The 12,794-nt window shown below is 44.1% G+C and overlaps 2 protein-coding genes across 3 annotated transcripts in view; both read left to right on the top strand.

Annotated features, from left to right (window-relative positions):
- Nucleotides 1–378, top strand: part of LOC149452042 (uncharacterized) — a 68,521-nt gene extending 68,143 nt beyond the window's left edge. The window contains exon 6 of the mRNA XM_089689848.1: nt 266–378. Within this exon, the coding sequence (XP_089545974.1) occupies nt 266–378 (113 nt within the window). The remainder of the gene's footprint in view (nt 1–265) is intronic.
- The window catches only part of LOC149452041 (uncharacterized), an 860,283-nt gene that overhangs the window by 254,071 nt on the left and 593,418 nt on the right, over nt 1–12,794 (top strand). The gene's annotated exons all lie outside the window — the stretch shown is intronic.

The raw sequence follows: 12,794 nt of genomic DNA on the forward strand, positions 1-12,794 counted from the left end.
ACATCCCTGCTATTCCCCGCTGGGGTTCTTGCAGCTGATTGCAGACAGGGCTCATTTGCAAGTGTGAATGCTCCTGTAAGTAAATAGCTGCCATTGACCAGTGATCTCCTCCTCCCTGTGAGCATACATTGGAAGCTGAGTCAGAGCAGATTTTATTGGCCTTCTTCAGTATTAGAACAATATTAGGATGATAATATGTTCATCTTTGTGACTAAATATTGTTTTTAAACATCACTTTCTGCTGTGTTATTGTGTTCCTTTCCAGGCAATGAAATTCCCCACCTGAAAGAAGAGGATCCAGGCCCAACCGGGAAGGAAAGGTTCAGACTTATAGTTCAGAATTTTTACAAGTGGATGAAACCGGAACATGGTAAGTGAATTTATCTGGGAGGCGAAAAAAACAAAACCAATTGGCCCTTTCATGGCCCTTTCATGGCAGACACAGATTCTTGAGGGCTAAAAGTTCACTACATGAAGTGTGTTAAACAAGATGACTTCTATTGACTCGCCTATTTGTTTATAAAATGCAAAATAAAATACAATCTCACCCCCCAGGGCTGCAGCTGGACCTTGTACAGCCTGTCTGACTGGATCCCCCCAAAAATATCAACACAAATATTTTCACTAAAAATACACTAAAATCATTATTAGCGGACACAAATACAATATAACTAATACAAAAATCCTGCTGAATCTAAAGGATAACATTGTATTGAGGTAATAAATAAAGCTCAGTGTAAATGAGGTGTTGGGGATAATTCACATAGGTGCTGTGGCCTGTACAGTATGGGTCAGTAGTTTGTTTATGGGGCAGGGGCTGTGTGCAGGCAGCCTATGTTACACAATGGGGACGCAGCACATGTATGAACACAGCCACAGCTCCTAATCTGACAGGCGTGTGGGTGCAGGTATACAGCCTTGAACAGTGTGCATTTGGTGACGCTCACCCACCCCTGTATACCTATTAAACGTAGGACCTGTGGCTGTGTGCATGCCCATAGAGTAACAGGCATCTTCAGCTGCATAGACAAACCACTCATTCACACAGCCAGAGTACCTGTGTGAATGAGCACTTAGGGCTTGTTCACAAGTGAGGTTGTGGGGTGGAAAAACCTCACAATTGAGCTGCACTTTTACTGCTCCCCAACCACTACACCTTTAGCTGCAGAGGCATTCACTGGGGATGTACACATGCCATGACTGCTTTGCTTCATGGCTGTGGCAAGGATTATACCCCCGGTCAAACACGACCCATTCAAGTGATTGGTGCTGCTTCGTAAGCATCTCTCAATGACATGCATTGTTCAGTTTTAAGTGCACTAGTGTGAGATGAAGGGGTTAAAGTTTACTGCCTATCAAATGCTTACTGAAGAGCGAAGAGTACAGGTAAGGGGTAGGTGGTAGGATAACAGGCACACAGTTGCAGGGTACAAAGAGGGGGTAGTTGGCAGGACAGCAGGCGCACAGTGGCAGGTTACAGAGAAGGGTAGTTGGTAGGATAGCAGGCACACAGTGGCAGGTTACAGGGAAGGGTAGTTGGTAGGGTAGCAGGCACACAGTGGCAGGTTACAGGGAAGGGTAGTTGGTAGGGTAGCAGGCACACAGTGGCAGGTTACAGGGAAGGGTAGTTGGCTGGATAGCAGTCACACAATGCTGTGGTAAAGGAAAGGGTAGTTGGTAGGGTAGCAGGCATACATTGGCAGAGTACAGGAAGGGGGTAGCTGGTAGAATAACAGGTCCGGGCAGAGGGCAGTGAACTGGCATGCAAGGTGTACAGGCTCACAAGGCTCAATGATTCAGGAGGGGGAGGGATGGTGGCACTAGGTAAAATCTGTCTTAGCCATCCCTGCCCCAGTTCACTCACCTCTGAAATCAGGTAGGATACGAAGAACGGTTGCTTAGGGTATGTAGCTGCCCCTCTGGCTCCAAGAACTGATCCCCTGTGGCTCCCTGGACCATCTGAAAGCTGATGGGGGGGAGAAGAGAAGAAGCTGATTGTGCTGCAGGGGGAGCCACAGTGGGATTGGTTTTAGCAGTAAGGCAGTACAGCCAGCCCTCCTGCTCATCAAGTGCCCGGACCACCCTGTTGAACTGATGGCCCTGGGCCCAATACAGCTGGGCCAGCTGTACCCCTTATTAGCAACCCTGCCATTACCACAATTAGTCATTATCATGCAGCTTTCCTTTTATTGTAACAAATGATATATAACATCACTGCTTACTTTGCATCTCTCTCCAAAACATCTGAGTCAGAAAAGGAAGTTAGAACCCTTTTACAATAATCAGTTTTTGAATCACTTTTGATGCCTTCACATTGACTTATAATGCAAAGATGCAGCATGCAGGACTATTCAAAGGGCAGTGCGCCTCTTGTTTTAAGAGATCTATAGGATTTAAAGGGATACATTTTTCTTTCTCTTTTTAAACCCCAAAAGTGCTTCAAAAACTGATCAGAGTGAAAGGGCCCTTAATGCATCTGCCAGGTACTCAGATCACAGGAAAAACACAGGGAACAGATAGTTTTATTAAGTCCAGAAGCTATCAGGATCTCTGGGTCCAGCTCTGATTGAGGTCTGAATAAGGGAGTCTCTCCACACAAGGCCACCAACCCAATATATGTTGTATTGTCCTTGGGGCAAATCACTTCCTTCACCCTCCTCCTTCTCATAACTGAATGGGCTCACAGGAAGTGCACTGAACGATGTGGAAGACTGGTGGCATGTAGTGGGCAAAGGAAAAGTAGTGCTGGAGACAGCTCCTGATTGAAGGTGAGTATGGCCACACAATCTAGGATTTTTATCCTTCTAAAGTGATAGACAACACATTTTTAAAAAAATTAAGAAATTAGAGTCCTACTTTGTTCATGTTCTTCAGTTTTGTTTGTTACTTTGTTACTGCTCACACCTGCATGCACAGTGAAATGGTTAGTGTTGTCTTATATTAACTAGTTTCCGACCGCAGATAGCCAAATGACGGCTGCACTGTGGCCGGCCAATTCTGGGAGGGTGTCATATGACGTCCTCCAAGAACGCGCTCTCCTGCATGCACCCGGGGGTGCGCACCCAGCAATCTACGTGATTGCTGTGTCCTATGGACACAGTTGATCATGTGATCTGGTAAAAATCCAATCACAGTGGCCTTTTACCACATGATCAGCCATGTCCAATGACACGCTGATCACCGGGAAATGCAATTGTCGGTTCTCGGCTGCACTTTCCTCACGCTGTCAAAGTGTGGGGAAAGTACTGTTGAGAACCAGCAGTTGTCAGAGCAGGGATCGGCACCGATCATTAGGGCACTGATGATCAGTGCCCTGATGATCGGTGACCAGCAGTGCCACCCACCAGTGCCTCCCTCTTGTGCCCAGCAGTGCCACCCACCTGTGCCCAGCAGTGCCGCCAGTCAGTGCCCAGCAGTGCCGCCAGAAGGTGCCGACTATCAGTGCCCACTATCAGTGCTAGCTTATCAGTGTCGTCTATCCGTGCTACCTATCTTCTGTGCCCATCAGTGCTGCCTATCAGTGCAGCCTCATCAACGCACATCAGTGAAGGAGAAAAATTACCTGTTTTCAAAATTTTATAATGGAAAACAAAGAAACTTTTTTTTCATATTTTTTGCTCTTTTTTTGTTTATAAGGCAAAAAGTAAAATACCCAGCGGCGAGTAGATACCACCAAAAAAAAACTAAACAATTCTGGTATTGAGTGGCAAATGCCAGTCAAGCTCTATGGTGCCAGGCAGTGAGCACAGGACCCACTAGAGGATATCGGGCCCTCAGGCCACCCTCATGGTCTATTTCTGATTGTTTGGTCAGAGACATTCACACCAGTGGTCTGCTGGAGATCATTTTTTAGGGTTCTGGCAGTGTTCATCCTGTTCCTCCTTGCACAAAGAAGCAGATACCAGTCCTGCTGATGGGTTAAGGACTTTCTACAACCTTGTCCAGCACTCCTAGAGTGCCTGACTCTTGGAATCTCCTCCATGCTTTTGGGACTGTGTTGGGAGACACAGCAAACTTTCTGGCAATGGCACGTATTGATGTGCCGTCCTGGAGGAGTTGGGCTGCCTGTGCAACCTCTGTAAGGTCCATGTATCGCCTTATGCTACCAGTAGTGACACTGACCCTAGCCAAATGCAAAACTAGTGAAAAACAGAAAAGAGGAGTAGGGAAAAAATGTCAGTGGCCTCCACCTCTAAAACCATTCCTGTTTTGGGGGTCATTAATACCAAAGCAGCTGAAACTGACTTACAACCCCCTCTGCTACTTAACTGACCAGATCAATATCCCAGGAGTGTCACTGACTTGATGCTATAATCTGATTAAAAAGTGTTCCTTTAATTTTTTTGAGCAGTGTATATTGTTTTAAACATTACTTAGTGCTGTATGTTATTGTGTTTCTTTCCCGGTGGATATGTTATCATCCTGGCGGAAGGGAATCCAGCCCCAACCATGAATAAGAGTTTGACAAAATTCAGTTTTGGAAAATTCTTGTCTGAGCTAAATGATTTCGGTCTCATAAGAGATTTTGTCTGGGATACAAACACAATCGGCCTTTCCATGGTGAACAAAGTCCTGTGGGCTACAAGTGCACAACATGAAGCGTACCACAGTATGTGTGACGACTTCTATCAACTCCGCTATATATTTATAAAATGCAAATTAAAATACCTTTTCACCTCCCAGGGCTGCTGTTAGAAATCACGGGGCATCTCCTCAAAAATATCAAACTCATAATTTTACTAAAAATATACTAAAATGATTATTAGTAAACACAAACACAACATAACTTATGAAATTCCTGCTAAATCTAAAATATAAAACTGTATTGAAGTAAAAACAAAAGTTCTGTGTAACTGAGACCTTGGGGTTCATTCACATGGGCGCTGTAGCCTGTCCAGTGTGAATCAATTGTTTTTGTGGCTAGAGCTGTGTGCAGGCAGCCAATGTTATGTTATGGGTACGGACACAACCTCAGGCATAGCTCCCAACTGTAATATGTCTCTTTATTAAAGTATATATGTAGGAACACTCACATAGATAAGGTAATTGTAAGCATAAAAACCGTGGTTAACAGTAAGGTGGTATCCAGGGTGAAGAGCCGTCATCTATTTGCGGTATGGAGAGCTGCTTGAAAAAGGAGCGCACTTCCGCCTTCCACGGCCAGCGCATGCTCCGAAACGCGTCACAGTGCACCTTGGGTACCTGACGTCATCACGGCCACCTGGCTCTGAGGGAGGACGTGCACGCCAACCGGCCTCACCGCTGTTCCCCTCCAGCCACAACGCTTCTCCAGTAGCAAGCTGACCTCTCCATACTGCAAATAGATGATGGCTCTTCACCCTGGATACCACCTTACTGTTAACCACGGTTTTCATGCTTACAATTACCTTATCTATGAGAGTTTTCCTACATATATACTTTAATAAACAGAAATATTGCAGCACCGATCACGGCCGCGGGTGTCAATCACCGGGTCCTGGCCAATATTACCCGCCGGAACCTGGCAATTGCCGGCAAACACTTACAGGGAGCACAGCTGCATTGTTTTCAATGGAGCTCTCCTCCTTGTCAGTTTTCAGCACACTGTTCCGGAAAACTGAACTCAGCAATCTGGAACAGTGTGTAACAGTGAAGCACACACCCCCGCCCCCTAGTAAAACACTCCCCTCACACAGTTAACCCTTTGATTGCCTTTTAATGTTAACCCCTTCCTCCCCAGTGCCATTTTTTTTTTTGCACTGATCACTGTATTGGTGTCACTGGGGATGTCAGTGACCCCAAGTCAGTTCCCCCCCAGTGTCAGAATGTCTGGCTGTGTTCTGCATGAGTTCCACCTATACATCCAGAACCTTCCTAGATTGCTTGGATACAGAGGAAGCCAGAGGCAGAACTTGCAGCACTTGAACACGCTGAGCAGGCATTACTAAACAATTGCAGCTCTCTCTTAAACAGAAAGCCTAAGTAAATTCCCCTAACAGTTCTCCTATCAAGCAGGGGAACCAACTGTACTCTTCTTATCCTAGCTCCTATCTAGGAGGGTGCTACATACTATTTAAATGTCATTTTTCTTGGAGTTGGGCTTTAGTTATAAAGATTTTGAACTGTAGACTGTAGATGTGATGTGTACATAGATGTGCAAAGGTTCTAGCAAAAGTGTGAATTTTCTTAAAACCTTCTGTAATTCCAAGGTTTCCATACAAACTCTCTGGAAAAACTACCTGACACCGTCAATAAAGACGAGGGAAGAGAGCTCCTCTCTGAAATAGATGGAATGGAAGAGGATATCATGATATATGAGCCGTGTAAGTGTTTTCTTTTAATATATATGTTTACAGCTGCACAATCTGCACAAATGATACATCTGTTAGGACATTTAAGTTTGTGGGGGGCATTCACATGAATTCAAAATACTGGTAATGACACCATTCTGGTAGTAGTTTCCTTAAGAACTACCTGCGCCTAGCTCAGACAAGCATTTGCACCAGTGATTATCCACACGTGCTCAAAATTCTCCCAGCTCCAACTACCACCATATATACTGCGAGCAGGCAGCACACCCAGGCCTCGTTCTGCTGGGTAACTTGATTGACAGCTGTACTTGGAAGTGAAGTGGGAGCCGTGGCCCTGCTGTTAATAGAAATTGCATTGTTTCCTTTGTTAATGTAAGTGCATTTTTAACCACTAGGGGACGCCCGCAGTACATATACTGCTACAAGGCGGCCCCTGTGCGCAGGATCACGTATATAAACGTGATCCTACATTTTGGGGTAGGGGGTGCACGCCACCATCCTACTCATGGCACCGATCGCGGCCGCGGATGTCAATCATTGGGTCCTGGTCGGTGATTATCTGCCGGAGTCCGACAATTGCCAGCAAACACTGACGGGGAGGAAGGCTGCATTGTTTTCAATGGAGTTCTCCTCCCTGTCAGTTTTCAGCACACTATTTCGGATTGCTAGGCACAGCCTTCCAGATCAGTGTGTAACAGTAAAGTACATCCCCGCCCCCTAGTAAAACACTCCCCTCACACAGTTAACCCTTTGATTGCCTTCAAATGTTAACCCCTTTCTCCCCAGTGCCATTAGTACAGTGTCAGTGGGTTTTTTTTTTTTGCACTGATCACTGTATTGGTGTCACTAGGGATGTCAGTGACCCCAAGTCAGTTTCCCCCCAGTGTCAGAATGTCCACCGCAGTCCTGCCATAAGTTGCTGATTGCAACCATAAGTCGCTGATCACCGCTATTATGTTTAAAAAAAAATTAAAAATCCAGTATCTATACTGCCATTTGTGCGCGCTATAACTTTCATGTAAATCAATTACCGTATTTTGCGGCGTATAAGACAACTTTTTACCCCTTGAAAATCTTCTCAAAAGTCGGGGGTCGTCTTATACGCCGGTATACGGCATGCTGACACTTTTTAGGGGGGCGGCGCGGACACTAAGTACAGGGGTGGGCAGGGGCTGCTGTCTCTTACCTGGCTCCGGTCCCACGACGATCCGGTCAAGGAAGCGCGGCTGCTCCTTCATTCGGTTCGGCCACTGGATGTTCGCGCGGTTGCTCGGCTCCGCCTCCTCACCGGTGATTGGCCGCCAGAACTGTAGCTCAGGAAAGGCACACAGGCGCAATGTTGGGGCACTATTCCTCCCACTGCCACCAATGTTGGGACACTATTCCTCCCACTGACACCAGTGTTGGGACACTATTCCTCCCACTGACACCAATGATGGGGCACGATTTTTTCCACTGACACCAAAGATGGGGCACTATTCCCCCCACTGATACTAATGATGGGGCACTATTCCTGCCACTGATACCAATGATGGGGCACGATTCCTCCCACTGACACCAATGATGGGGCACAATTCCTCCCACTGACACCAATGATGGGGTGCTATTCCTCCCACTGACACCAATGATGGGGTGCTATTCCTCCCACTGACACCACTGATGGGGCACGATTCGTCGCTCTGACACCAATGATGGGGCACTATTCCTCCCACTAATACCAATGATGGGGCACTATTCCTCCCACTAATACCAATGATGGAACACTATTCCTCCCACTGACACCAATGATGGGGCACGATTCTTCCCACTGGTGTGCATTGGAAGAGGGGTAGTCTTATACGGCGAGTATAGCCCAAACACTACATTTTAACAGGAAAAGTAGGGGGTCGTCTTATACGCCCAGTCGTCTTATACGCCGGAAAATACGGTAATTTACACGTGTTGGGATTTTTCTTAGCAAAGACATGTCGCAGAATACATTTTGGACTAAATTTATGATAAAATTTGATTTTTAAATTTTATTACTGGACATGTTTTATCGCAAAAAGTCCAAAATATTGTTTTTTTTCTCAAAAATTGTCGGTCTTTTTTTTATAGGGCAAAAAATAAAAACCGCACAGGGGATCAAATACCACTGAAAGAAAGCTCAATTTGTGTGAAAAAAAGGATGTAAATTTAATTTTGTTGCAGCATTGCATGACCGCGCAATTGTCAGTTAAAGTAACACAGTGCTGTAACGCAAACCGATTCTGTAACCACTTCCTGACCACCCTATAGCACGAATACTGCTACAGGGTGGCACGGGTGTGCAAAATCATATATATATAATAAATACGTGATTCGCGTACCCGTGGTTTTCATGCCCCTCCCAGATGGCGTCAGATTGCACGTCAGTACACCAGTAATCATATTTAACCCCTTGTTTGCCAGGAACACGCTCATACACAATAAACCTCCATTGCTAGTTTAGTGTCTGAACGGATCAATATCTTTGATTAGATCAGCATTATACCAGCATTCACATTAGTATAGTGTCCCCAAAAACACAGCGTTAGCGGGATCAGCCCCGGCACCTGCCAGCACCCTGTTTTCTCCCCCAACAAGTGCAGTGTCAGTAGGTCACTGTCACTTGATACATTGCGCACAAAACCGCAGTGTTGGCAGAATTAGGCCTGATCTCTGTTAGCACTTTCCGGTAAATTTTGATGACTCTCATAGGCAGCAGAGTGCCAGTACTAGTGCCACGCTACCTTTTGGTGAACTGGCGAGCACTAGAGGCCTAGTACATCGTGGTCTTTCACATACCTCTTAGATTGTAAGCTCCCAGGATCAGGCTCTCCTAACTCTCTTGTATTGAACTGTATTGTTGCTGTATTGTCTCCCGTTATATTGTAAAGCGCTGAGCAAACTGTTGGCACTATATACATCCTGTATAATAATAATAATAATACCAGCACTGCAGTATGACTTGGTGACGTGGCGAGTCCCATAAGTGCAGTACAAGCTGGTGCGGTGGTGAGCACAAGTATTGTCCCGCAACCACCAAGAATTCGCACACAGGCCCATAGAGCACCTAGTATCCTTCCGGATGTGCTTGCAAATCCCAATTGGTAGCCCACAAATTCTGCAACACCTGTACTTCCCCCATTCACTGACCAACCTGGAATTCAGGTGGAAACAGCAAATTTAACTACTCCCCTTGATTTTTGGAGCTGTTTTTCACAGAAGATCTGTATGCATTGATTGTGGATCAAAAGAATTTATATGCACAACAATTTATCGCCGCCAACCCAGATTCAAATCTTGCCAGACCATTCGCATGGAAACCCATTACGGTTTCAAAATTTACATTTTTTTGGGGTCTAACCCTCAACATGGGCATTACAAAAAAAAATGAATCGCGGTTGTATTAGTCCACAGACCCGAATCATAATATGCCCATGTTCTCTGCAGCCATGGCCAGACATAGATATGAGAGTATAATGTGTTTTATGCATTTCAAAGACAATACACTCTGTCATCCTCGGGGTGACCCTGAATTTGACCAGCTCCACAAAATTCAGCCCCTCGCAAATCACCTTAACCAAAAATTTGCAGATGTCTATACTCCCCAGCAAACAAATCTGCGTTGATGAGTCCCTCATTAATTTTTCTGGCCGCCTTGCATTCAAACAATTTCTCCCCAGCAAGCGTGCCAGATATGGGGTCAAGATGTAGAAGACCTGTGAGAGGGCAACAGGCTATACATATAAGATTTGGATTTACGAGGGAAAAGATAGTCACGTGGATCCCCCTGGATGCCCAGACTACATGGGGAGAAGTGGCAAGATAGTTTGGGACTTGGTGTCATCCTTTTTTATTATGGGGTACCACTTATATGTGGACAGTTTTTATTCAAGCGTGCCACTATTTAGACATTTGTACAATCTTAGAACTGGTGCAGGTGGCACCGTGTGACCTAATGTGTGTCCACCATTAGAAGTGGGTGGATGCAGAGCGGTATATTCTAATGGTGGGCATACCACACACTAGTAGAGATTTCTTTTCATTTTTTCATTCAGTCCACAGGCTGCATCCAAAAAAAAAAAAAAACATAGCATCCCAACAAGGATCAGCAATGTACTGGTACATCCCTGGATTTTTAATGGTTATGCATACTGGTACATCCCTGGTTATACCAGGATGATGCATACAGCTGCAGGCATCATCCTGGCATCGTATTTTTCAGCCAGCGATCGGCTTTCATGTAAAAGCAATCCTAGTGGCTAATTAGCTGCAGGATTGCTTTTACACGCAGTGGGAGATGATAGACCCCCTCCCCCGCTGCCTTCCACGGTTTTCTTGGGCAGTCCCCTGCCAGCGGGGGAACCTGAGAATGCAGCCAGTGTTTCTGCCAGCTGATCATAGAGCTGATTGGGAACCAAAATGGAGCCAACCATCTCTACAGTATAAGAAATGGAAAGCCTCGAGCATTTCATCACTTCAGTTTTGCAGGATATAAACAGCACCATTTGTAAATTTGGAAAGCATCTGATCACACCAATCTTGGTTTGACTAGATAATGTAAGGGCAGAGGAGATATCCAGAGTCTGATAGATCCCATATTTCTCAAAAAAGAATATATGACAATGCCCATTGAAGTTATAGGGGATATTTGCATTCCCTGTGATAGCATTAAAAGTGCTAAAAAAAAATGACAGGAACAGTGCAAAAATAATTTAAAAAATCAAAATAACTTAAAAAAAAAAAACTCGCAACCCCCCCTCCCCCATGTACGCACACCTGTGTGTGCGAGCATTGACCCTGTGCTAGAATGTAAACAGTGGTTCCACCATGCATATGAGGTATCGCCGTGAATGTCAGATCAAGGGCAGTAATTCTAACACTAGACCGCCTCTGTAAATCTAAAATGGTAGCTTGTAGAGGCTTTTAAAATGTTACCTATGGATATTAAAAATGTATGCAGTTTGTCACCATTGCACGGGGCATGTGCAGCTTTAAATCATGTCATGTTTGGTATCGATTTACTTGGCATACCATCTTTTATATGTTACCAAATAATTGGCCAATATGTTGTGTTTTTGTGTATTAAAAGTAAAAAAAGTGTTTTTTTTTAATTTGCTTTTCAAAAATCACTGCATGAGTATTATATGACATAAAAAAATTGTAGCACCCACCATTTTATTCACTAGGGTGTCTGCTTTAAAAAAATATATAATGTTTGGGGTTTTAAATTAATTTCCTAGCAAAAAATACAGATTTTTTTCATGTGACCAAAAAGTGTCAGAAAAGGCTTGATCTTCAGGTGGTTAGAAGAGTGAATGATGTGTGGCATAAACTTCTTATGCTGTGCATAAAATGCCCCCACCCCCCAAAGCGACCCCTTTTTGGAAAGTAGACACCCCAAACTATTTGCTGAGAGGCATGTTGAATCAATTATTTTTTTACCACAAGTTTTAGAGAAATTACAAAATAAACATTTTTTTTTACACAAAATTGCCACTTAAATGATTTATTGCTCACACATGCCATGGGTGTATGTGCAATTACTCCCCAAATTACATTCTGCTACTTCTCCCGAGTATGGGGGTACCACATGTGAGAGACATTTTGGCAGTCTAGCCAAGTACAGGACCCCAAAATCCAATAAGCACCTTCAGGCTTTTAAAAGGGCTTTATTTCCTCATTACACTTCCTGACTACCTATCAGCTTATTTTTCATATCTTGTCTGTTGCCACAAGTTTTTGGAAAATGAAGAAAAAAAACAAAAATATATTTTTTCTTTTCTTTTTTTATATTTCAAAACCTTGTGAGAAAAAATGAGATCTGCAAAATACTCACCATGCCTCTTTTTAAATTCCTTGGAGTGTCTACTTTCCAAAAGTAGACCATTTGGGGGGGTTTGGTGCTATCCTGACATTTCAGGACCTCCGAAACGGTGATAGATAGTGAGAAAGAGAAATGAGGAAGTTACGCACCTTCCGGGTTTCAAAGTAGTCATTGGATTTCAGGCACCTGTATGTGGCTAGGCTCCCAAAACGTCTCACACATGTGGTATCCCCATACTCGGTAGAAGTAGCAGAATTTATATAGTGGTGTAATTCCACATATACCCATGGCTTGTGCGAGAAATAAATAATTTAAATGACAACTTTGAGTAAAAAAAGAAAAAAAAATGTTTTTCATTTTCCAGAAACTTGTGTAAAAAAAATAAATCTTCCATGGACTCAATATACCTCTCAGCAGATAGCTTAGGGTGTCTACATTCTGAACCTTCCTTTACATTTTCTTTTCTGCACACAAAAATGTATAATTTTGTCTCACTGAGCCTATCTTAAAGAACTTCATTAAAGCCAGCAACTGTTGAGATAATGAACACCTTGGTCAGGCCTATGTCATGTACAATATATACCATATTTTTCGCTTCATAAGACGCACCCAGATTTTAGAGGAGGAAAACAAGAAAAAATATATTCTGAACCAATGGACTGCAGACATAATAC

Source organism: Staurois parvus, unplaced genomic scaffold (genome assembly GCF_062004578.1).
Source record: "Staurois parvus isolate SC_StPar_1 unplaced genomic scaffold, SC_StPar_1.0 ptg000500l, whole genome shotgun sequence".
NCBI classification, from domain to species: Eukaryota; Metazoa; Chordata; class Amphibia; order Anura; family Ranidae; genus Staurois; species Staurois parvus.